The following is a 26038-nucleotide window of genomic DNA, read 5'->3' as shown; positions in this document are numbered from 1 at the left end:
AAGGCCTTAAGCAAAAGATCCCCTTTGTTCAAGCCCTCCTTCTTCTTCAACCCCTATATGCCTGGGAACACACAAAAAACCCTCAGCCGACCTAAGAAACTTGCCACATTCTCACTTGTTAAAGTTCTGTCTCCCTCCCTCTTACCACCTCCATTCCACTCTTCGTAGAGACTGCAGAAGGGAGTCTCACACACACACACCTTCCTCCCTTCGAGCTGCCATGTGACACTTCTAGAGTTAGGTGCTAAGACACGCGAGAAGTGAAAGGAGGATGCCTGTGCCATCAGCGGGCAGGCCTCACTCACATTTCTAACTACACCTCCATCCCTGCCCCGACCCGCAAGAGCCCGCTGTACTTAGGCAGTGGGAGATCCGGGATGTGATCTATCCGGACGAGCTGTCGGATTCGGAATCTGCAAAGGTGCTGGAGGGATTTGACATTGCTGAATCTAGACACAGGGTAGAGCAGCTGGACTGGAGTTGGTGGTAGTCCTTCAAGAATGAAAACCAAGACATATTCAGAAGGAACAACGCTGCTAACTACAATTCGCTTATGAAGCGAATCCAGGGAAGGGAAAATAGGCTTCCTTATAGTTCTCATGTGCGTTCTGTAGGGTGCAAAAGCTCCTTCCACAAAGAACTGATTTCCATTTGCTGAAACATTACCACTGTATTTCACTCAAGGGACTCAATCCTCCTCTGCCAAGGGCCTCCCTAGCATTACTCTTCACAGCTGAGAGTCTTGTTCTTCAGAACAGCCCAGTGAAAACCGCCAAGCTAAAGACTTTACTTGGAACCACGTGGCCAATCCCAGGCCTTAGGCTCTCCGTGAAGAGCAGGAATCAACGCACCCCTGCTAGAAAGGGGGGGATACTTCAATGGCACATCTAACAGCATCCTGAAGGGGAGAACTCAGAAACGCTTCTCAGAGGGGTCCCCAGCCAATTCCAGCTAAGAGGCTGGTAAGCAGAAGGCAATGGCTGGGATCAAGGCTACAAGCCCGTCACTCCTGCCATTTACTTCAACCCCCCATTCGCCTCCTCCTGCCCCTTGTGCTCCAGAAATTTTAGGCTGGATCCAGGAACAGGGAGGAAAAAAAAAAAAAAAAAAAAAAAAAAAAAAGATGATGCTTTTAAAAGAAAACCAATGATGGTAGCTCGGGGAAGCTGGAATTAGTACCACTCAGTGCCAAAGTGCCCGCTGCCTGATGCCAACCAGGCCCGACGGGAACCCCACCCCCTGCTTTCATCAGCATCAGCAGGCTCGGTGCTGCAAAATTCCTGCCCCACCCAGGGGTCAGTGCCACAGAACAGAGACATCCACAATGGCAGGGACACTGAAACTGGTCCAGGGAAACAAAGAATATTCTGGTTTCACTAAACAAAGGGGCTACAGAAGGTAAATAAGCAAACTGCTCTCAGAAAGAATCTGAGCTGCAAAATCTCTGAAAGAATTCTCTTCTCGGCCGCTGTCCTATCAAAAGAAATTCTGAGGACACCACTTGTTGGAAAATAACATAGCTACTGTTTCAGGAGTTTAATTTCAAACATTTTAAAATTTTGTTTGAAGGGATGAGAAGAAAAAAAATTAAAGCTTGCAGATTGTCTCCCAGAGCCTTTGCATGGTCACTGATAACAGACTTTCTAAAAAAGAAAAAAGTCAAAATACGTATTACACTATTACTAAGTAAGTAGGATTGACTTTAACACATTTAAGTCATTCAGTCTTCAGAACTATACTTTGAGGCAGGTATCACAATTATCTCCATTTCACATATGAAGAAACTGAGGCCTATTGGGCTCAAAGACCTTTATTGCGGCACAGAACCCACAAAGCCGGCCTGCCATGAGCATCCGCTCTGTCTGAGAAAGAGCTGAGCCACAGAACCTCAAAGGAGGGTTCCTCAGGCGTCTCCCCAGAGCATCTGCCCTTCTGCTCTCTGACGAGGGCACTGTCCAGGACAGCCCCAGCACTTTGATTCATGACCAGCCTCTCTCAGGCCTCTCCTTGCTCCTATCCCTTCAATTCTGGGGCTTATCCTTTGAAGCACTGTAGCCCTCTTCCACCCTCATGAATGGTCCTCTCTGCTCACATACACACACACATACATCATACATGGATTTCTCTCTTGAATATATTTAAACTCAAGTGGTTTTAAAATGGTATTGGGTTCAAAGGCCTCTGAATTTACCCTCTCTCCTATGTTTAAAAAATATTCTTGGGGCTCCTGGGTGGCTCAGTGGGTTAAGCCACTGCCTTCGGCTCGGGTCGTGATCTCAGGGTCCTGGGATCGAGCCCCGCATCGGGCTCTCTGCTCAGCGGGGAGCCTGCTTCCTCCTCTCTTTCTGCCTGCCTCTCTGCCTACTTGTGATCTCTGTCTGTCAAATAAATAAATAAAATCTTTAAAAAAAAAAAAAATTCTTGGGGCGCCTGGGTGGCTCAGTGGGTTAAGCCTCTGCCTTTGGCTCAGGTCATGATCTCAGGGTCCTGGGATCGAGCCCTGCATCGGGCTCTCTGCTCAGCAGGGAGCCTGCTTCCCTTCCTCTCTCTCTGCCTTCCTTTCTGTCTACTTTTGATCTATGTCTGTCAAATAAATAAATAAAATCTTAAAAAAATATATTCTTTAGTAAATTAAACTTCAGTAATTAAACTATGGCAAACAGAAAGCTTTTGGGGGGCGGGTTATAATAATGCTAAATTCAAATGATGTTTCAAAAACAAAGGTAATTTACGTATCTAATTATTTATTCCCAAAGACACAGTACTATCAGACCTGTGCTTAAAGAGATCAGGATAATAAGTAGCATAAAATTATCTGATAGTTTGCCTACTTGAATTTTAATGACCATAAATACTTGCCTATTTAATTGTGTTATTTTTAGCCTTAGGTTCACAAATAGCAATTTGAAACCTGTTAATTCTCTGATATTCCCTGGGGTCAGCCTGACCACTTACTGTTTGCCCCAAAGACAGCAAACAGCTGGAGCTCTCACATCCAGAGCATGTTAGCGGAAGAGGTTAGAAATGGAAATAAATGTGAGACGCACACCAGGACAGCAGAAAGGGAAAGGGTGAGGTGGACTGTGACCACCAGGAACCTTCCTCTGGTCCTTCATACCAGGGTTCCTGGGCACCAATCCAGTTTCTGGCCACTTCTCTGTTTTTTCTCCCCCCAACAAACACCAGGTTGGGGGTGACAAATCTCTTCCCAAGTCTGAGCATTCCCACACACAGGTCATTCTGCCAAACCAAACTGTTCCCTGAAGACCAGAATTTTCCAGGCCAAAATGTCAATAGTGCAGAATTAAGAAACCCTGGGACACAGGGAAAACCTGTCACTGAACAAATAATTATAAGATTAATGATGGTTACGAAAGAGACCAATTTCCTTAATGTTGTGCAATTCAAAGTGCGATGAAAAAACAAAAGGTATTGGGGTGCCTGGCTGGCTCAGATTAGCGTGCAACTCCTAATCTCAGGGTTGTGAATTCGAGCCCCATGTTGAATGTAGAGCTTACTTAAAAATAAAATCTTGGGGCACCTGGGTGGCTCAGTGGGTTGAGCCTCTGTCTTCAGCTCAGGTCATGATCTTAGGGTCCTGCAATCGAGCCCTGCATCGGGCTCTCTGCTCGGCAGGGAGCCTGCTTCCCCCTCTCTGCCTGCTGCTCTGTCTGCTTGTGATCTCTCTCTCTGTTGAATAAATAAATAAAATAAAACATAAGATAAAATGAAAGCTTAAAAAAAAGTTTTTTGGGGCGCCTGGGTGGCGCAGTGGGTTAAGCCGCTGCCTTCGGCTCAGGTCATGATCTCAGGTCCTGGGATCGAGTCCCACATCGGGCTCTCTGCTCAGCAGGGAGCCTGCTTCCTCCTCTCTCTCTGCCTGCCTCTCTGCCTCCTTGTGATCTCTCTCTCTCTGTCAAATAAATAAATAAAATCTTTAAAAAAAAAAAAAAAGTTTTTTCTCTTTATGCACTTCACAGATGATGAAGGTCCTCCTAACTAAGAGAGATAGACTCACTTTTGAGTTTTGGCTCAAACAGCATCAAGGGTTCTGTGCTAATCCAATCACAGTCTCTTTTTGAGACTGCTGCCTGGTGGACCAGACTGAGATGCAGACAGTGACCTCAGTTTTGTTATGACCATGCTCCTCTATTAAAAAGCGGAAACCAAGATTAGGTGCCATCATTTTTATTTTTACTAAGGGTCCCCTCCCTTGATGCCACTTACTCCATTTATTTCAATTCATTTCCTTCCTTCTGCTTCTGATTTGCCACCATCCAGAACTTTTCTATTAGTCCTAGTTTTATGATTCCCATGATCCCTGGCATCCCTTTAACACCAGCTTGCAGGCCCTGTTAATGTACCCCACCCTAGTGCTGAGCTGAAAGAAAACCTGACTTTGAACCCTGGCTCTGCAATTCACTGCACCTCAGTTGCTGCTGTTGCTGTTGTTGGTGTGTGTGTGTTTTAAGCAGGTTTCAGGCCCAGCATGGAGCCCAATGTGAGACTTGAACTCACAACCCTGAGATCAAGATCTGAGCTGAGATCAAGAGAAGGACATTTAACCGACTGAGCCCCACTGAACCTCAGGTTTGTTTTTTTTTTTTTTTTAAAGATTTTATTTATTTATTTGACAGAGAGATCACAAGTCGGCAGAGTCAGGCAGAGAGAGAGAGAAGCAGGCTCCTGCTGAGCAAAGAGCCCGATGCGGGGCTCGATCCCAGGACACTGAGATCATGACCTGAGCCGAAGGCAGCGGCTTAATCCACTGAGCCACCCAGGCGCCCCTGAACCTCAGGTTTTTTTGGGGTTTTTGTTTTTTTTTAAGATATTCTTTATTTATTTGACAGAGAGAGAGAGAGAGGTCACAAGTAGGCAGAGAGGCAGGCTCCCTGCTGAGGAGAGAGCCTGATGCAGGGCTCGATCCCAGGACCCTGAGATCATGACCTGAGCCAAAGGCAGAGGCTTTAACCCACTGAGCCACCCAGGTGCCCCTGAACCTCAGTTTCTTAATCTGTATCAAAAAGAAAGAAAGAAAGAGAGAGAGAGAGAGAGGGAGAGAAAGAAAGAAAGAAAGAAAGAAAAGGAAAGGAAAGAAAAGAAGAGAGACTGTAATACTCCTTTAAAGGATTTTGTAAGGGTTAAACGAAATAACACCTACCCTTTTAGGCATTGGGTTATCATCATCCCAAAGTCTCAACAAACAGGCTCCTTTTAGAATCTACTGACTGGTGCAGGCTGAGAACGCTCAACCCAAATGCTAATCACTACCTCTTCTTCACGCCAAGTCCCTCACAGAATCAACCTCCCAGAATGCCTAGACTTCTACGACAAGCAAAGGAGGACAGCAAACAATGGTAAAGGAGAATACTGGCTTTGCTTTTGCCTCAAACCTTCAAAGAGAGGTCACTTACGGTCTGGGAGCAAATACGAACTCTGCTTTGCCTTCTCAGCTTGATTACAGTTTTAAGTGCAAATAGATATCCTCTCTGGAGCATTCCTCACAGGTCCTCAAAAGACATCCTCCACTAATAAACACACTGCTGACTTACTTATGCAGTCTCCACAAATCTACTCAAACTCAGATTTCAATTTGCTTGCTATTAGTTTTCCCCGGTAACAGACTGGCAGCAGATAAAGCACAGGCTTTGGAGTCAGTTGAGCCTGGGTTTGAACTCTGACTTGAGCCCTGATCGGCTAAGTGACCTCCCATTGGAGCCTTTCAGCCTCAGTTTCTTCACTGGCAAATGAAAATAGTCTTATCTATCAACAGACCAATCTATTAGCTAACTTTGGGTTGTTGTAAGAAATGCGACCTGTAGTACCTGACAAAGTAACTGGCACAGGATACACAGTCAATAAATAGTAGCAACTGCTACAATTTCGAGCCCTTACCAAAGTTAAGAATCTTGGTTAAAATTTCTGCAAACAGGGGACATTTGTAGAATGAAATGAGCTACAGCAGAGTGTCTAGGACTCTGCAAAGTCTCTCAAATACTCTATAGGTAGTTACATGCTCCAGATTCCAGAATCCTCTGAGATGATCTCCTGGTTCACCCATAAACAGAGCTGCTTCCCCAGCCCTTGTCAATCATCTACCACAAACCGCCATGCCTTTTACTGAGTTCTACATGTGCTCTTGCCTTTTTCTTCCTACCTGTCCTCTCTTTGAGGCTATGAGATCTCTAAAGGTAGAAATGTGGCTTATTTTTGATACTCAGTTATAGAATAAATGTTTGTTAAATAAAAAACCTCCAAAAGCCACAAATTTTAAAAATTACTAGTCAATTCCTGTAAGAAAGGATTCTAATTTTTCCCTTTAACCAAGTCAACTGCACAAGATCCAACTATGTTGACGGCACTGAGGCAAATACAAAATGAAGTGAGAATTAATACAGTTCTCACCCTGTCATGCTTTATTTAAATCACCAAGATTATAAAACGCATTCCTGTAACCTGGCTCAATTCTGTTACTGATGTTCTGCCCGGGGCTCCCCTGGAACTTCTTTTTAGAGCAATTTCTTGGCACACAGTTTGTTTAAGAATCTTAATTTGATTCACTGGGAATGCATGAAGTTCTCATTTTAAGTTCTGTTTGTATCTTACAAATCCCTCAATTAATATGCTTGTCATTTTGCTTTTCCCCAGCCTTAGAAAAGCAGACAAACTCCTCCAAACCACCCCTTCTCTCCGCTCCGTAGAGATGATACAGACAGCTCCCTACTTCGTGGGCAGAAAGGCTACATAACACACCAGTAAGGACAGGGGATGGGAACTGCCCAATGCTCCTAAATGGAGAGATGTCTTTATATTTGCCACTGGCAGAGATAAAAGACACAAGAACTACTTAGTCTTTAATAACAAGTTTCGTATGAACAGACAAAATCCACAGCAGATGGCCACTGAATTCAGCCTCTCTGCCACTCACCGTGGCCTTTCTAGTGAATACTCTTTTACCTGCCCTGTTCCCATAGAAACAGCCTGAGCAAGTTCTCGCCTCTCTGCTTCACATGGAAGCATGAGATGCCTAGATCAGGGACAGGGGACACCTCTGAATGATAAATATTCACAGGTTAAATATTCACAATGTTTCTCATCCGTGTGGTCTGAGAAGCAGATTCCTTCTCAGTACGTCAAAGGATTAATGCTCAGGAGCAGGGACTTAACCACTGAACTCCAGGAAGAGCGGCTGCCATAAGAGCCAGGAAAAATGACTTCAAGGAAGTATGGCTCTTTCCGGGAGGCAGGGGGACACATGTTGATACTATACTGCATCATGCCCAAGGAAACTACGTAATGTAACTCTAGCCTCACCTGGAACCCTGGATCTCAAGAAATAGAGGAACTTCCCATTCTTGGAGTGCATGATGGCTCTCTTGATGAACTCCACCACCGACTGACAACGATCCTCAAACTTGGGGTGACACCACAGACTGAAAGTTCCTGCCATGGAAAATTAGGGAGAGATAAAGATGTAAAAACTTACTTTTAAAGCATCTGGGAAGCTCACTTGAACATTTTAACAATTTGCAATTCTGGGAGGGTCATTTGTGGGCAAGCAGTCAGACAGAGGTCCCTGAAGCTGTCTTGTTCCCCTATGTTCCACAATGAATGGAAAAAAAGAAATCAAAATTGTCTTTAATAAGACATTAGTATAAACACTAATCCTTAAATCACAGACCGTTAAAAAAGACTGCCACAGAAAAAGCCGATTGAATGCCATCCCCTCAGGAAGGTCTGTGCTCAAGCATTCATAGAATAGTCAACCAAGAAAGGAAGAGTAGTTTTGCAAGTCTCACTCATTCATGTGTTAGGCATAAAACACCGAATTCTAGTCTTTTCTTCTTTAACTTCCAAAGCCACCCCCGCCCCTGGTATGTTGCAAAGATCCCACCCCAAACCCAAAAGCAAAAGGGAATATAAACTCCCGTGACTAAAAACAAACCAAAAACTCAAGCACTAAGTGCAAAGGAATCACCTACAAAAGGGACGGAATCCAAGAGAACTATAGTTCTGAGTCTCTCTAGCTACTCTTACAGTATCACTTAAAAAGATGAAGACAAATGCTCCATTGCAACTGCCAACTTAAAGACCCACAGGCTCCCATTAAAAATTCCATTTATTCAAGGAAGAAAAGCCCCTTTGAACAAAAAGTAACTGGAGCACCATGTGAAGGTTCTCTCCTTACTGGCCTCTCGCCTATCAGGGACCTTAGAGGTCAGGCATTTCCTGTCTCATGGCCAAGCCATCCATCATTTTCATAGATTTATAAAAATACTTCATTCTGAAATGCTTTACTTTGCAGGGTGTTTTTCTGCTGGTTTGATTTTGGCTTTTGGAAATAGCAGGAGAGCAGGCAACAGCCATCTAACTAATTCTCAGGTCTGTGGACTGATGGGCCTCTCTCTTCGTGCACCTTTAAGGCAAGGGTGGGGATGGAGGAAGCCATGGACAGAGCTATGCTGGCCTAACATGCCACTTCCTGCCTCACATGAGAAGCAAACCAAATAAATACAGCACAACACGGCTGAGAGAGAAGACACAGCGGGGGCCGAGAAGAGCCTGCAAGAGCGGCTAACACAGCTCTTTTGAGGCTGATCCCTGAAACTCCCCTAAGTTCTCTCCACTTTTCAAGTTTGTGACACAGGGAGTTATTCGGACAAAGGATGTAGGAACCAGCCCGGCCACTGCTGACCGCCTGAGTTTCTGGCCCACGTCAAACACAGAATGCCAGGATGTAAAGTCAATCCAGACAGCGGGGTTGAACAAATCAGCTTCTAGAGGTGACCACAGCATTCAGCACCAGCTGAGCACAGAGGAGGAGACAGGAAGGCAGATAGTCTAAAGCATGTTGATCCCACAAAGTCTCTGAGTTTTGATGGCTATTTCCTAAGAGACCACACAGGTGACCTGAAGAAATTATCACCATGCCGTCTGGGAGGAGGAGCTGATGTGACTCTCAGGCAAAGAAATTCACTACAGGATGGTCACAGGGTAAACACTAAATTCTCCTCTCTGGGTATAGGATTATAACAGAAGTCTCTCTTGACGTCAAGTCTAATTATGTTTTCTTTATTAGCTATAGCTACAGCAATTACCTACATAGAGGTGAAAGTTGAAGTGACATCATTCGTTAAGTCTAACTATGAACAGAGGCTGGGAGAATTTGTGGAATGGTCCTAGGTTATTTCTTCCTTCTATCGAGAGAGTTCTACGGGCTTTGCTCTGTTTAACAATCTTGTTCAGGCTCTCCTCTTTTGGAGAGAAATGCTGAGAGTATTTTTGAAGAGAACCGTCACCTTCCTCCCTACCCCTGCCAACAATCCTTCTAGGGCTGAAACCAGTACCCATAACAACATTCAATGGAGCATGATGAGATTTTTCTCCCAATCCGTAGTTCCACTTCCATAAAACCTTCCCACACAAAGGCCAAACAGCAGGAGTAGTGACCAGCAAAGGGGGAAGAAGGCTCTCCACAAACGGCAGCACGGCAAACAGCAGCACCTCTTACCTCTGTAGTGCTCCATTCTTGTGTGGTGGGTGATACCCTGTGACCGGAAACTGAGGCTCAGGATGTAGCGAGGGTCAGAGCTGTCTCGTACCAGGAAAGAGCCGTCTGGCTTCCCTTTCAGCTTCATCTCTGCATCTTCCCAGTTCATTGGTCCCCAGTACCAACCACACTATCAAAGACAAGAAGTGGTCAAGTACTTCACAGCATGGAGGAAACGGGTACATTTTCAGCACAATCTATTTTACTGCAGGAGAATCCCCACCCTCCCACCACTTCCAAAACATTTCACTAGATAAGGGCCGCTAACAGTGTCTTAACCATTAGCCACCAACAGCAGACTCATTCTTTTAGCCCTCCAAAGTAACACAAGCCTACAATCCCATTACCAAGGCCTACAAGGAAAAGAAGAGGGAACTGGGTCAGTTAATCTGTCAAAGTCAGCTTCCACTATGTAAACAGTTCTCCACGACCGTTCTTCACCACATTCAAATGTTTTTCTCCGTGATTCGATTTTCCAACGTCCCTTATGGAATTGATCATCGCAGCACACTGCTTTGGCACTGTAAATATAGAGGCAAGAGAACTACTCTTCCTCTAAAAATAAGAAAAGGGGAGCCCAGGACAGAAGAAGGAGAGTGGGAGAGGAGGCCAGCCGCCAGTCTCCAGGCACCGCCTACCTTCTCCAACTCTCGAAGGCTGGCGGCAAAGCTGCTTGAGTCGGGCCGGTAGAGGGGACACTGGAGATGCTGGGGGGGCTGGCTGTGCAGGGATTCAGCTGCTCGGATGGGAGCCATCCGGGGAAACGCATCTGCCGGGCGAGAGAGGGGCAGTTACTTGTTCACCCTCCCAGCTCCCAACCACAAGCAGACCCTCCCTACCCCCAAACAGAGATGCTAACTGAAGAGGGGCAAGGCATCAGAAGCTAAGCTGGAAAGGGTGGAAGCCAAAGCAGTGGGAAGGAGCTGGATGGACTGTAACAAAAAGCTGTGTGGGCTCGTGTAAGCTGTGAAGGATGGGTGGGGGCGTCTGACCCCAAAAGCGGGGTGGGGGAGCTGCTCACTAACCTGACTAAGGTGACTACGTCAGGGGCTTCACCAGCCTAGAGCGATTCCAGCTTCTCCCACCTCGAGGTGAAGCGCCGGTAAAGCAGCCTTGGAAATAGTGACTCGCTTACTTGCCCAGGAAGGGGAACGATTTTGCCAGGCAAGTAGGAAAGAATGCCGATTTCATTCATTTTACTCCTTGGGTACTGGAGGCTGGCAAAGCAGGTGTGGGCTACTAAATGCTGGGTACTTATTTACAAGGCTGCAGTAAATACGGAAAGCTTAGAAACACCAGAGAACCTTGAATACTTTAAACGTTCTCACCATTTGGAAATTAAGGCTGTCTCCTAAATGGTATCTACTCAGAGACTGCAAAGCAGTCTCAGCAGCAAAGAGGTGAAAAATTCAATAGTCTTTTATCCCTAACAAAAGTCAGATTCACCTCCACAGGGAAAATGGGTTAGAAAAACCAGTTCTTGGCCTCAATTCCAAGGAGTTCTGGCCCAGCCAAGGGGATAAGATTTAAGTGTTCTCGTAAATCCGATTATTTCCATAAATAGACCTCTCCCATCCATCAACAGTCTATCACTTTGTACTCCCAACTTTTACAAGGCTTGCCTCTATACTAAGCTAACCTGGGGCATGGGGTGGAGGAGGCGGAGGTAGGGGGAAAGACTGCAGGGAAGACCCCATCGGAGCCACAAGGACAGATGTAGGCAGCGTCCCACTGATATCATCTAGAAGAGAGAACAGAAGCAAGAGGTTCAGAAATATGAGCACCGGTGAGTGAGGTGAAGCAGAGGCGAGGGAGAAGGATCATCAGGCTGCCCTCTGGATCGAGATGGCCTGACCTTCCCCCTGTCTTTCTGCACAGAGGGCAACAAGCATCTTAATCTGGTATCCTTTGTTGAAAGCAGAAATGTAAGGATGTTCTGAAAGCAGTCTACTAGCTGTAGATTCAGGGCTGATCAACAGATGGACAGTAAATGTTACAGCATGCAGGTAAGAGACCCATTTAACTGCTTAGGGAGATGACAAGGGTGCTGAGAAAGGGACAGGGAATAATTGGGTCATTATTAGAAACCCAGGAGCATATTGGCTCCTGGAAAAGAACAACAGGTCCATATAGCTCATCCCCTCCCACTAGGGCAAGGCAGCAGAGAGGGGCAGAGACTATACCTAGGAGGCTGAGGCTTCTTCTCGGAGGAGGAGGGGGAGTTGGAGGGTGTGGAGAGGTCAGGCCCCGCTGAGAGATGTCCACGTCCACAAGCGACACAGTTTCACCTGAGGGATTCACGGACCAAGCACGTTACGGAAGCACCTTGCCCGCAGCTGAGGCCAAAAGCAGAGGAAAGCGAAGGGCAAGCAAGGGAGGCAAGAGGTTCCCCTGGCTCTCAAAAACCTCAAATCTTAAAGCTTCCCAGAGCTGGAGTCACCCCCAAACACCTGGGAAAGTCAGTTTTTAATTCTATCATTTCTTGGTCCTGTAACAGGTCAAAGATTCTTTAGGATAGAAACACAGGATTGACAGTGGAAAGGCCAACTAATTGTGGTTGTGCCGCTCACTATGTAACCTTCACAAGAGATCTTTATTCAAATGGAACCCACACCATGTATGTTTACAGACAGGTGTACCAATTTCTGCCTTAGGGAGGAAGGTAAGCAGCTTGCAAGTCCAAATGTACATGGAAAGTAAGTGCCAGAAAAATGTAAGAACTGCACGGTAACCTGAATGCAGATAAAGGTCTCAAGGTGGGCCTCAACTTCTTCCCTAATGGCTTTCTACATCTAGATTATTCCAGAATATTCCCTCACAAGAGAAGCAACCATTTTGCATATCAACTAATTCCTAAGAGCTGAGACTACGAAGGCCAAAGATGCATTTACAATCCTACTAATGAACCACTTCCACAGTCAGCCAAATCAGGTAAGCTCCAGAGGAACCTGATGGGGGATGGCACATAGTTTCTTCTATTTACAGCCTATCATGCAGTTCCGTTCTCTGCCTTACAGCCTCCATCTTGCCATCCAAGCCCATCTACCCTCTCTCTACTTCAGTCACCAGAGGGTAAAGGGTATTTTATAACAAAGGTTGACAGACAAGTTTTGGTAGGTCTGACCCACAGGGAGAAGACTCTCAAGATTTCTCTCTAATTTGGCCCTTAAAGTGTTATTTCCATCAACTTTTTCTCATTCAGGAGGCTGAATTAACCCCTCGGCTAGAATTTTATTATTTCCCAGTTAAGAAAATGAGGTAACCAATATCTCTAAAAGGCCAAGAGTAGGGCTTTCAGAATCTAATAACACAGTTTTTTTCAAAGGTCTGGAGCACTAATTAAGGTAAGCAGAAAAGTTCTGCAAGGGGCACCCTGGCTGGCATAATCAGTAGAGCAGGTGGCTCTTGATCTCAGGGTCATGAGTGAGAGCCCCATAGGGCATAGAGCCTAAGGAAAGAAAAAGAAACAAACAAGCAACAAAGAGAGAGAGAGAGAGAGAGGGAGGCAGGGAAGAAGGGAGCAAAAGAGAAAAAGGAAAAAAAAAGCTCTGCTAAAAGTCATCAGCAGCTCTGGGAAGCTGGACCCAGACTCATCACATAGCTTAGTAACTGAGAGCCTAGCAGCCCAGAGCAACGCCATGAGCCCAGACAAGTGCGTTTCCTGAAGGGTCTGGACAATAGGTATAGCACTTATTTTTTTTTTCCCCGAAGATTTCATTCATTCATTTGACAGACAGAGATCACAAGCGGGCAGAGAGGCAGGCAGAGAGAGGAGGAAGCAGGGTCCATGCTGAGCAGAGAACCCGACATGAGGCTCGATCCCAGGATCCTGGGATCATGACCTGAGCTGAAGGCAGAGGCCTTAACGCACTCAGCCACCCAGGCGCCCCTATAGTACTTATTTTTTAAGATTTTATTTATTTATTTATTTGCAAAAGAAAGCATGACTGGGAGTGGGGGCAGAGGAAGGAGCAGCAGCAGACTCCCAGCTGCACAGGGAGCTCAATGTAGGGCTTAAACTCAGGACCCTGAGATCATGACATGAGCTGAAGGCAGAAGTTTAACCGACTAAGCCAGCCAGGCACCCCTAGGTACAGCACTCAAATAAAGCATGTAATTACAAAAGAAAAAAAAAAAAAAAAAGATGTAATACAAAAGAGCTAAGGCTGTCTGAAACAGGAACATCAAACCCGAAAGTACAAATGTGGGTGAGCGTTCCTTACTTTAGAGGAAACAATGATTAACAAGAAAGACATGCTGCCACAGGACAGGATTCTTTAATTCTGGACGTTGGGTAAGAACAGAGGCCTCCCTCTCCACCTGTGCCTATTACAGACACCAGCTCAGTTGTTCGGACACCTCATGGCAGTCCATGTGGTAATGGGGGTCCCACAAGCCCGCTGAACGTCTTCTGGACATGTCCATTCCTAACTCATAATCCTTCCAATCATCTTTTCGAGGGACACAATCTCCAAAGGAGTTTGAAGTTCGGATTTTTTGGCTGGGCCACAAACAATGAGGAGTACTCCGTGCCTGAGATGAGAGGCACTGTGCTAGAGACCTCCTCTGGCACTTACTCAAGCAGGAGCTCCATACAGGACTGACATAAGGAAAAGGCTTCCTATCTGAACAAGCTCCCCATTAAGGAGAAGGCAGTACATTCGACCGCTTTCCCTACTTGAGCAACTGTGTTCCCTCCTGCAAGAGGAAAGACTTAAATTAGACACAATGAAGAACTCCAACAGCTGCAAGAACTCCTGGCCCCCAAATGGGTAAGCCAAGAGTTCACGTAATACCCTTTGCCCAGAGTCTTTAAAAATAGACCAGATGATCACGGATCATGTTGATTAGATCATCCACGAACTCCCCTGGAAGCAGGAACAGGAACTGCATGACTTCTAGAGAGTCATTTACACACTGTTAGCCTATAAATTTGTAATTCCTACTTTTAATTTATATCGTTAACCCTGAACGGAGCACTGCGTACCTGCCATGCCACCTAATTACCAGCAAGCAGTCTCTACCTCCAACTATAAAGCCTCCAAAGTCAAGAACACATTCCACACCATAAAAATAGCCTCTCCCCAACCCCAGTGGACATGGAAGGAAGGAAGGGACTGCAGGCACGCTGGAAGCTTGCTCTGTGGGGCATCTGTAAGCGCCCCCTGACAGGTCTTAGAGCACTCCCGCTTTCAGAGGTCAGAAGAAAAAGAGAGCTGTCACCCTTACCTGTGAACAGGGGGCTGAAGGAGACCGGAGAAAAGGCACTTTGAGTTCTTGTCAACCTGGGTTTCCTAGGGGGTGAGAGAGCACACAGAGAATGTGAGGGAGGATGGGGATGAGCACATTTGCGTTTAAGTCACTACGACACTCAAGTCTAGATGCACTGAAAAACCAAACAAATCCCAGTCACTGTCAACAACACTTCTGTAACAAAGCCTAAAATGTAAAGGGGGAGAATGAAATAATTCAGGCAATTTCTTAAATAAATTTCACTCTGAAGTTCAGCCTACAAAGCAATGAGAAATCCCTTTAGATCTCTCGACACCCAGCATAATGGAAGAGAAAAACACCTTGTGTGGTAATTAGCAAGTCCATTTCTAGAGGAAGGTAGACAGATGGAAGGCTGATTTTCATAAGGGAGTCAAGACAATGGCTCTTGACCTGAGCAGGTGCCATTTTGGAGCAAACGCTTTCCCTATGGCCCTGCCCCAAGGTGCAGAAGGTCCCAAAGGGAACGAGGGAATAGATTTGGACTTGAGAATGGCACAAGAAGCACAGGCAATGTTAAACCACTAAGATCCCCGCTTTCTATACAAATGCCCCCGAGCCATAGGGCAAAACTATCAGCTTAGTTGGGGGGCTCCCTCAGGTTAAGGGCTCTCTGCCTGGGTCCCAAAGAAAATGGCCCTTCTCCTCTCTGAGCGGCCAGTCACACAGCTCTCCCCATGGCTTCTTGATGCTGCTCCAGGGAGCCAGCTGGAAAACCCAGATCTCCCGTGAAAAGATACACCACAGGTAACTTTACTTTGTACCAATTGCAACTGGCTTTTCAGTGAGAAATGAACGAAATCCAAAAGACTCTGACAAAGACTTTCTGGCCAGAAATGTGCTAAGTTCAAAAACCTTACCTCAGGATGACTGAATTGACTACAAGGTAAAGAATTTGCAGAAGTGACAAAAATATGCTATATCTGGACTATGGCAGAGCTTATATGACTGTATAGGCTTGCCAAAATTAATAGAGCTAGACACCTTAAAAAAAGGGGGGGAATTTTAGGTGGTCATAAACTATGCCTCAACAAACCAGACTTACAAAAAAGAAAAGAAAAAAAAAAAACCCACGAATTGAGTGCCTGACTCTAGGTCTTATACCTGGCTCAACTTCCAAAATTACTCTCACCCAAGGACCAAATAAACTTCAAATGCACCAACAGAGAAGCTGCATAGAAAATCCGAAATGAAACCCTATTTAAATTATTTGACTTTGGAAGATCTTTACACATTTGTTTTAACACAGATGTCTAAGCTTCTCAAGACTCCCTCCAAACAAAATTTCAAAACCATATTGCGAAGACCTTACTCAGAAACGGCCAAGATGCTGGGTTCCTACCTCACGCTCCCTCTGCAACTTCTTCCACGCTGAGACTTCTCATCTAACGATGGCGCCGCCTATGCCTGCCCCACCCGAGGCGCACACAGGAGAGACGTGGCCGTGTCAAAACAAGACACAACCACGGAGTCCTCTGTTTATGTAAGTTGCCTGTGACAGTCTGCAGCTTAGTTCCAATGCTCTAGAGGGCTGGGATGGAAAGTCAATTCTGCTGGACACAAACTTTAAGACTTAAGGGCTTCCAAGCTGATTTTTATTTGATAACTTGTGGGTACAACATGAAACCCAGTAAGCAGAAACCCAAAGCACTGGCCTCTCAAAGGGTTCACACCTCAGCCACTTGGCCGTTTGCCTCTTTTCAAAGGAAGCTGCATTACTCTGCCATCTGCCCATGCTGGGGACGAGTCTCTTCAGTGCCAAGCACTGAAGAACGGCAGTACCCAAATGCACACATCTTGCGGGGGCCTTCTCACTGTGGCTCATCTTCTCCCCCACCCCCGGCATTTTGCAGAAGAAAATCATAGTTTCTAGGATCTGGAGAAAGAAATACATCAGAATCTGAACATGGGCAGAGCCATTTGAGAGCCCTAGGATGGCTTTTTCTGGAAAATAAGGGGGCCTTGGGGCAGGAAGCTTGAAGAGGTCTAGGGGGCTGATAGGCTAATAATAAAAACAAGTGCTTCCTTCCCTCTTAGGGTAGACGCTAACTAAAAATCCTAAGCAGTTTCTGTCTCAAGGATCCTGAGAGCATTCTAATGGCAGTCATTCATGAAAAGACCAATCCAGACAACTATAAAAAACAAAGCAAGGGAACAATTAACATAAAATTGAGGATGGTGGTTCCGTGGGGGAGGGAAGAGATGTAATCAGGAAGCAACACACAGGGGTCTTCAAAGCTACTGATAATATTCTATTTGCTAAGCTTAGTGGTGGGTACCCAAGTATGCAATTCATTATTATTATAGTACATACACTTTATATATCTCCTTTTGTAGGTCTGAAGCATTTAAAATGATAAAAGCCCATTTAAGCTGGATGGGCTGTTTTGGGAAAGCAACATGAATGATTCAGCTCCAGTAACAAAAATTTTTAACTAACCCTTCCATACTACATTCCCATGTTATTTTATTCCTCCCCAGATCACTCTGATCACCCTGAAAAGCATTAGGGTGCAGAGTTAAGTCATTTTAACTCTGCCAGTAGGCCACTTGCATCTTAGTAGTAGAAAGACTTGAGCGGTAGGGTGGGGAGGATCTGGTGGGCTGTATCTCACGTGTCAGAAAAGGACAGGAGCAGCAGAAGACCTGAGGCAAAGGTCTTCTTTGCGGCTAGCAGTCCTTTGTGTCAGCTACACACTGCTTGTGCTACAGATGACAAAGAGAATGCCTCTGTCCACTTCCACCCTGCAAAGTACCGACTGGACGGCAACAGATCCGTGGGAGAAAATGGGTTACAAGCATTAGACTAGACGGGCCGTCAACACATTGATAAAACCATTGGCCACTTTTCAAATTCCTTGAAACCTAAAATATAAACCACGAAATAATGATGTCCTCACTCTCCCTTGTCCATAAACCCCATCTACTGATGTCCTAACACTTAAACATGTCCTTTTCTACAGTAACTCCCAAACTCGGATGTCCAAATGCCAGGTTTGATGGCCACAATTTACCTCTGCGCCTGCTACAGCACACAGTGCCAAGTCAGCCAGCCCGTGCCATTTCAACACGTCATAAGCCAGTGTCTGTTCATGTGCTGCAGGCACAAAAACCATGTGTTCATTTGTAGTTCCAATACACAGACATCTGTGCAGCAAGGTCAGATCCAAAACTCCATCATACACCAACTGAAGAACCTATGGTGGGAACTTCCGGGGAAAAGCCAAGAGACGTGGTCCAAGGTCTAAAACCTTGGAATGATTTTAGCAGGAAAAATGTGAGGGAATGAAAGATACAGGCTCAGTGGACAAAGATTTAGGTTGAACTTAGGTGGCTCACTCCGAAAGATGCCAACCACAACCACTTTGTGGCGTAAGAGTTAAAAAGATCCACGGAGTATGGACCCAAAACCCAAGCCCACAGTCAGAACTTCCTCAACACACACCATAGAGTCATCTTGCTCTCGCCACGTCAGACTATTCTCAAAAACACTCCCTTAGACCTAAAGACCCGAGGAAACAGAGAAGGCTCTCTCATGTCTGCCGGTTCTGTCCATGACAGCAGGGCCCCAGACTAATGCCAAGGCAGCCTGCCTCTCTTTCCAGAATTCCATCTTTTTTCCAAACAAATAGATAGGAAACCACTACAGAACTATTCTCCATTTTCCCACCTCACAATTACAAAGACTGCCAGGAATAATCTCAACTGTTAACTCTGAAAAAACAAACCTTGAGAAATGAACAAGGTACCCATTTCTGACCATGTGTGTATTATGTGATGATTTTAAAAGGTTAGATCAAATGCCATTTCTCAGCAAATACAAAGGAAGACAATCAGCTCAACATATGTGAAAAAGACAAGGGAACTTCACTGGTTTTCCTGAAATAGCAATTCTATATCACACCGAGGCCCACAGGCATCAAGCCCAGCTCTTTGAATTCCAACATATGTGTGTTACAAGGCCTAGCCCAGTTCTCCAGAAGAGAAACCTGATTAGTCGGTGGCCCACTTCTTCCTTCACTTGGAAAGGGTTCTCTAAGCTATCACACAGAAGACTTAAGACTTGGTATATCCAGGCAGGTCCATTTCCCAGACTCTAAAGCATCTGAAAAGAAGTAAAGGTTTGCTTCATGCTAAAACATGGAAACTATTAAGCCTTATAATATGACAGCAGGAGGTACTTTCCAGTGATAGCTGTGGGAAAGGTAGATGTGGAGAAGGGCAGAGAGAACCATACCCAGAGGTTACTACTGAAAAGCCCCAAATTATACAGCGAAGACTGCAGAGACCCGTAATTAATTCCAAACAACAATAAGGCAGGAGGCCATATACCTTCTGGCAAAAGACTGACATTTCTCACAGCCTCCAGGCCCCTACCAATCAAAAAAAGAGAACAACCTAAAATTCCAAACTCATCCTTCCTCCCAACGGGGTGCACTTAGGAGGTGCAGATCCATAGAAATCACAACTACCCTGGCCAGACTTACCAAGTTTCTCACAGCTGCGAGGCTGCCAACAAGACTGGCACATCGTAAGCTGTGGAAAAGCTAACAAGCAAATCTAGCAGCACCAAATCCTAAGCATTAAAAAAGAAATACCAGTTCAATCTTATTACTTCTCCTCCAAGAACACAAAATATTCCATCTCAATTTCTCTTGTCTTCACTCTATTTCTACAAGGACAGGAACAAGACGAGAATCACTCCCATTTTACAGATGGGGAAAAAAAAAGAGGAAGCATGAAGAAGACAAAATTGGCTACATTCCACAGACGCTGGAGTTGTAAGCAGAACCTAGATGTTCACGTACTCTGTGCAACACGCTGCCTCCTAATAGCAGTTCAACCAAACGTTCATACACAAATACCTAGCTCTTCTTCAATTCATCAGAGAAAGCCCTTGGACCAAAAAATGTAATTCTCCAGTGCCCTGAACTAAGCTTCTTTGCAGAGCTACATCCCAATTTGCTCTGCAGCAGAAATCTGTATTGTGCTTAGTGTGAGGGTTGGTAACAGAGCCGCCAATGACCATTAAATTCTGCTTCCAAAGGCAAAAAGCCGTATAATGTTAAATGCCTTTTCCTCTTCCTAATCTATTAGACATAGCAGCTAATTTCACGCCACACCTCGTATTTGGCGTCTCTGGAATCTTAGACCAAGTCCTGGTCAATATGGAATAAAGGCAAGACGGACCACAAGAAAATTAGCAGTCTATCCTATGTCATTACCCACAGCTTCAACCCTGCCCTCCCCCTCCTCTAATGAACATTTCCTCTATACTGGGAAGTAGAGTATCTAATGCTGAGCCTACAACAAAAGGAAGCCACACAGTTTTTAAGACCTGAGCTCCCAGTGTAAGTTCACTTGGGAAGCAAAGGCAGAAACATAGGTCTACCTGAGGGCGCAACACACAGCAACCTACTGACTTCTTCAAGAAATATGGGTTCGGTCTGATCCCCAAGATGATGTTCTGGCCCAACTGTTCAGAAAGGGCAGCAAAGTCAAAACTGACCCCATACTTTTCTCTTGGGAGCACGCAAACTCCCCTGAAAGAAGTCCAAGGATGAGTGGTTCCCAGTGGAGGTCACACTTCTGGGTCATGTGAGAAGCTTTGTAGAAATTCAAACTCTTGGGCCCTCAGGCACACTCATCTCTTCCCAAAGCTCCCCACGTGATTCTGGTACACAGTAAAGTTCTCAAATCTATTGTCTACCCATTCTTCAGCCTTGGGTTGTGGTTGCCAGTGTGTCTCAAGAATCCATCGTATGAGCGGCACCAAAACCAATTCCAATCTTTGTTCAGAACCCATTCGGCAGTGCAAACCACCAAGGCAGTTACCACAAGGGAAGTCTCACTTCTTGACACAAACGCTGACAGCTTTTAAACTAGTATACAGACCTAACACTGCATGCCAGAGTGCCGTCCACCCTTCAGAAATGCAGAGAAAAAAAAAACGACCTCTAAGTTTGGAATTTTCATCAGCTGGCCTAGAACCCACACACCCATGTCTATACCTCACACTTAGAACACTCACACCGGCTTGAGAGCAAACTATTTTCTATCCTCAGAGTCGATGGTCAGCACAGGAGATAAGCCAGGTTTATCTAAGAAACCAACCAGGCAAACATTAACATTTTGAATAGAGATGCCCAAACAATTGCTGGCCTACAGCCGCACAAGTGTGTCACATAATTTGTAGGCATAAGCATGAGAGGGGTGGGGAACACAGAGAGAATAATAAGCAAAAGGGTTACAGGACCAACTTTTTGCCCCTAAGACCAAACATTTCCAGCAACCTCCTTACCAGAAGTAATGGTAGACCTACACCTTGGAAAACTTTATAAAAGCCAGACCAGGGTTGGGGTGGGAGGATGGTTTCAAATCCTCTCCCAACTGGGGGGCTGCTAACCAGCTGAGAAATGTCACCAGACTGAACTAAGAGTGAAAACTGTTCCCCCAAATAGCTCTCACCTAATGGGCGAAGTCACCACCTTTAGGCCTACGTCTCTATGCATCCTTATGAAAAGCACATCCTAAGAATTGTCAGAATCATGTTCGCAGCAGAATAAAAGGGATATGAAAGAAGAAAAGGGAAGTTCTGTCAGTCAGCGCCCCCCGCCAGTCTCACCTCCCCGCGTCCAGCTCCCGGCCCGCAGAGCCTCCCATGTCTGTCAGGCTCGCAGCAGAAGCAGCCAGCTCTCCAGAAGGCCTCTTGCCGGCTCCATCCCCGCCGCCGGAGCCGCCGTTGCAGCTCTTCGTGCGAAAGAGGCGACTGAGGCGGATTTTGAGGGAGCCCTTCCGAGAAGGGCCCGCCAGTGGCCGGAGGGGCCCGGGAGGAGGCGGGGGCGGGGGCGGTTGCTGCGGCTCCCCTCTACCCAAGCGCCCTGGGGGGACCAAGTCCTGCATCGGGAAGGGCGCCGGGGGTAATTCGGGACCCGGGGGCTGCAGCAGAAGCCGGCCGCCCCCTCCTCCTCCGCGGCCCGGGCTGCTGAGCTCCTCTTCCGAGCAGCTGTTCGTCTCCAGGCTCTCGGCCTCCGACTCCAAGCCCTCCAGGACCAACAGCGCGTCGCTCGTTTCCGTGGGGTCCTCCCCGGCCTGCGGGGCGACAGCAGGCGGCTGGGGCTGCGGAGGGGGCGGCTGCGGGGGGCATGGGCATGGGCACGGGCACGGGCAGCAACCCCCACCGACCGTCTTGACCCCCGGCCCCGCCGGCTGCCCGAGCCCCAGAGCCGCCAACTGCGCCTCCAGTCCAGCCGCCGGGCCCCAGGTCCGCTCGAGTGCCAACCCCGGCGGCAGGGCCTTGGGGTCCAGGGCACAGCGGTGCCGGGGACACAGCAGTTCCGAGGGTCCCGGCTCCGGGGCCGCCTCCGCGTCTTCCTCCTCCGGCGGCCGACCCACGTTGCGGAACACCATCAGCTGCGGCGGCCGGGAGCCCCGCGGGCCGGGCCGCGCGAGAAAGGGTGGCGGCGGGGGACCATGGCCCGGGGGCGGCGGCGGCGGGCCTGGCTCGGGGACCGCCTCTCCATAGCCTAGCAGGCGGCTCAGGACGCGGTACGAAGCGGCGGCCGCCGCCGCCTCGCCGTCCCGGAGCTCGGCCCCCTGCATCGGGGAGAGGGAGGGAGGGCGGGCGGCTGGGAGCCGGGCTGGGGTGGGGACTAGGCCGGGCCCCGCCGGAGCCCCGCCCGCCGCGGCCCCCGGAGCGACAGCGCTAACGGCCGCCGCGGCCTCTGCCTCATAGAGGGGGGCGGGGGGCGCGCGGAGCCCAGCGCGAGCCCAGGCCGCGCGCCGCCGCCGCCGCCGCCGCCGAGGACCGCCCCCGGATGGCGTCACTTCCGGGAGACCGTAACCACGCCCCCTCTCCGGGGCGTGCTCGCGCTGTCCTCCGCGGAGCGTGACGTCTAGTACAGCCTGGGCCGCTATTGGCGGTGGGCTGCTTCTAGCCTGGTCGTTGGTCCCCTGCCCCGACCCTCGCTTTTCACTTCCCGGGCGCTGAGGCCGAAGCCGCCCCTCCCCGGTGCGGTGGGGAGCGGCCCTGAAAAGCCTGGTTTGGTCCTGGCCGAGAGTGCCTGGCCTTGGGGGAGTATCTGTGATGTCTCGGCTGTGCCGCCTTCGATGTGTGACCTTGGCCAAGTCATTTCTTCATTGACTAACCGTATCCCCGCTGGCATCCAGTAAATGTCTGTGGAATGACACATGAATAATGTGTTCTAGAGTCAGCGGTGTGCTGATGAATGTTGGCTCTCTGGAGGCAGGGGGCATTGTATGCATATATATATATATATGTATATAAGTTTATCATGAATTTTACTGATGTAAAGGATATATAGCACACAATTTACAAATGATAACAATAGTATACAGTTGCAAATCCTATATAACCAATTGATCCTCAAGAATCCTTTTATTGGTTTTGGTCAAACTCTTGTGTGGGTAGCCAACCTAAGGTTTCAATTAATCGAGGAATTGCGGCATGAATGTTGGTTGATGTTTTCCTCAACGTCAGTGTAAGAGGAAAGTGAAAAAAATAAAGACAGTCTTAACTGTCAATTATGGGAGTGACTTGCTTGCTGAATCAAAACGGTTTCTCAGTCGGTTAAGCGTCTGCCTTCGGCTCAGGTCATGATCCCCAGGTCCTGGGATGGAGCCCACCTTGGGGCTCTTTGCTGGGCAGGTAGTCTGTTTCTCCCTATCCCTCTCCTGCCCCCTCCCCCACTTGTGTCCTCTCTCTCCTTCCCTCCCTCTCTCTTTCTCAAGTAAATGAATAAAATCTTTTTTTTTTTTTAAGATTTTATTTATTTATTTGACAGACAGAGATCACAAGTAGGCGGAGAGGCAGGCAGAGAGAGAGGGGGAAGCAGGCTCCCCGCAGAGCCCAGAGCCCGATGTGGGGCTCGATCCCAGGACGCTGGGATCATGACCTGAGCCGAAGGCAGAGGCTTTAACCCACTGAGCCACCCAGGCGCCCCAGAATAAAATCTTTTTAAAAAAAAAAAAAAAAAGAATGTTTCCTTAATTTTTGTACTATTCATGGTGTAATGGCTACAGGCATAACAATTAAAGTTAAATCTGAATTACAAATTTTTCCTTCATCACTTTTTAAAATATAGATAATCAACAAAACAATAAATCAAGGGCCTGATTTGTAGCATTTGCTGATATCCATCGTGTAAATACTCCCACCGTGGCTGATTTCAATCTTCAGAACACAGAGTTACTGAACACAGAGTTAGAGATGAACAGTAGGGTACCCTTATGTAATAGTTTCATCATGCAGATAGAATAACAACCCCAGGAACATAGGTAAATAGTAATAGTAAAATTATTAGAAAGTGATGAGTTTTGAAAATTTTATTACCTTTGTTTTAAACATAATTTAATTATAAGTGTACATAATTTAATTTCGAATAGTGGCTGTGTTTCACAACTGGCTTACAGAATTCCTGAAATTTTAACAGTTAGATTTCACAGTCCTGTATGAACCAGCTCCACAGCACCTTCATACCTCAGTTTTCTCATCTGCAAAATAGGAATCAGGATGGCTGCTTCATTTACTTGCAGACATGCTGTAAATCTCAAATTAGAGAAAGCTTGCTGTGTAGAGGATCATAGACTGGAGGGGAGGGAGACAACTGGACTGGAGATAGCAGGCAGGGAGATCAGTTAGGAAACCATTGAAATTGTACCCTGAGAGATGTCGAGAGATGCAACAGATAGGAGGAAGGATAAGCCAGCAGAACTTAGCAATTTTGTACCTGAGGGTGCATTGGAGTGAAGAGGAGGATATGCATCCTGGAGCCTGAGAGAGTTTTTGTGTTTTGTGTTTTTTTTTTAAGATTTTATTTATTTATTTGACAGAGAGCACAAGCAGGCAGAGCAGCCGACAGAGGGAGAGGGAGAAGTGGGCTCTCCGCTGAGCAGGGAGCCCGATGCGGACCTCGATCTGAGGACCCTGGGATCATGACCTGAGCCTAAAATAGCCGCTTAACCGACTGAACCACCCAGTCACCCCCAGACAGAGCTTTTTTTTTTTTTTTTTTTTAAGATTTTATTTATTTATTTGACAGAGAGAAATTACAAGTACACTGAGAGGCAGGCAGAGAGAGAGAGAGAGAATGAAGCAGGCTCCCTGCTGAGCAGAGAGCCCCATGCGGGACTCGATCCCAGGACCCTGAGATCATGACCTGAGCCGAAGGCAGTGGCTTAACCCACTGAGCCACCCAGGCGCCCCCAGACAGAGCTTTTTAAAACAGAAATTTTTCAGGGCGCGTGTCTGGCTCAGTCCAAAAAGCATGCGACTCTTTTTTTTTTTTTTTTTTTAAGATCCTATTTATTTATTTGACAGAGAGATCACAAGTAGGCAGAGAGGCAGGCAGAGAGGCGGGGAAGCAGGCTGAGCAGAGAGCCTGATGTGGGGCTCGATTCCAGGACTCTGAGACCATGACCCTAGCCAAAGGCAGAGATTTAACCCACTGAACCACCTAGGCGCCCCAAGCATGTGACTCTTGATCACAGGGTCATGAGTTCAAGCCCTGCCTTGTGTGTAGAGATTACTTAAGACTAAAATTAACATTAAAAAATAACATGGAGGGGCGCCTGGGTGGCTCAGTGGGTTAAAGCCTCTGCCTCTGCTCAGGTCATGATCTCAGGGTCCTGGGATCGAGTCCCGCATCGGGCTCTCTGCTGGGCGGGGAGCCTGCGTCCTCCTCACTCTCTGCCTGCTTCTCTGCCTACTTGTGATCTCCGCTGTCAAGTAAATAAATAAAATCCTTTAAAAAAAAACTTAAAAAAAAATAAATAACATGGAAGTTTGTCTGTAACCGGTGATTATATCCCTCCGTAGTTTCCCATCGTTCTTTGGCTGAAGAGAAAACTCCTTAAGGAGGCCTGTGGGGTCCCGTGTGATCTGACCCCTGCTTCTGTCTGGCCTCAGCTCCCACCAGCCTTCAGTTTGTTCTCTCTCCCCTGCAGTTCCTCTAGCCCTGTGTGAGACTCGTACACATATGGCCATTACATAAGCTATTTCCTTTTCTTGAAAGGTTTTTTTCCCTTCTCTTTTAGCTTAAACTCCTATAAACCCCCAGGTTGAACTCACTCCTCACTACCTCAGGGAACTCTCCCTGCCTGGGTCCTTACTTCCTCCCCACCCAGCTCCCAGACCGTTGCTTTGTCACACTTCCGACATAGCTGTGATTTTTCATCTCTCCGTGGGGTTATTTGATT

At 47.0% G+C, this 26038-nt stretch overlaps 1 protein-coding gene across 3 annotated transcripts in view; it reads right to left on the bottom strand.

Annotated features, from left to right (window-relative positions):
• Nucleotides 1–22633, bottom strand: part of SOCS7 (suppressor of cytokine signaling 7) — a 32355-nt gene extending 9722 nt beyond the window's left edge. Inside the window, exons 1-8 of one of the 3 annotated variants that reach the window (XM_032320425.1) lie at nucleotides 21447–22632; nucleotides 14780–14844; nucleotides 11734–11838; nucleotides 11190–11291; nucleotides 10189–10319; nucleotides 9512–9680; nucleotides 7315–7443; nucleotides 357–492 (exon numbers count right to left, since the gene is read on the bottom strand). In XM_032320425.1, the coding sequence (XP_032176316.1) occupies nucleotides 357–492; nucleotides 7315–7443; nucleotides 9512–9680; nucleotides 10189–10319; nucleotides 11190–11291; nucleotides 11734–11838; nucleotides 14780–14844; nucleotides 21447–22423 (1814 nt within the window). In that variant the 5' untranslated portion in view covers nucleotides 22424–22632. Of the gene's footprint in view, nucleotides 1–356; nucleotides 493–7314; nucleotides 7444–9511; nucleotides 9681–10188; nucleotides 10320–11189; nucleotides 11292–11733; nucleotides 11839–14779; nucleotides 14845–21446 lie in introns of all 3 variants that reach the window. The other 2 variants (XM_032320427.1, XM_032320428.1) reach the window with 2 other exon arrangements.
• Between the last annotated feature and the right edge of the window lie 3405 nt (nucleotides 22634–26038).

Source organism: Mustela erminea, chromosome 18 (genome assembly GCF_009829155.1).
Source record: "Mustela erminea isolate mMusErm1 chromosome 18, mMusErm1.Pri, whole genome shotgun sequence".
NCBI lineage: Eukaryota > Metazoa > Chordata > Mammalia > Carnivora > Mustelidae > Mustela > Mustela erminea.
Note: the sequence above shows the minus strand (reverse complement) of the source record. Positions and strands in the feature narration are given on the sequence as shown.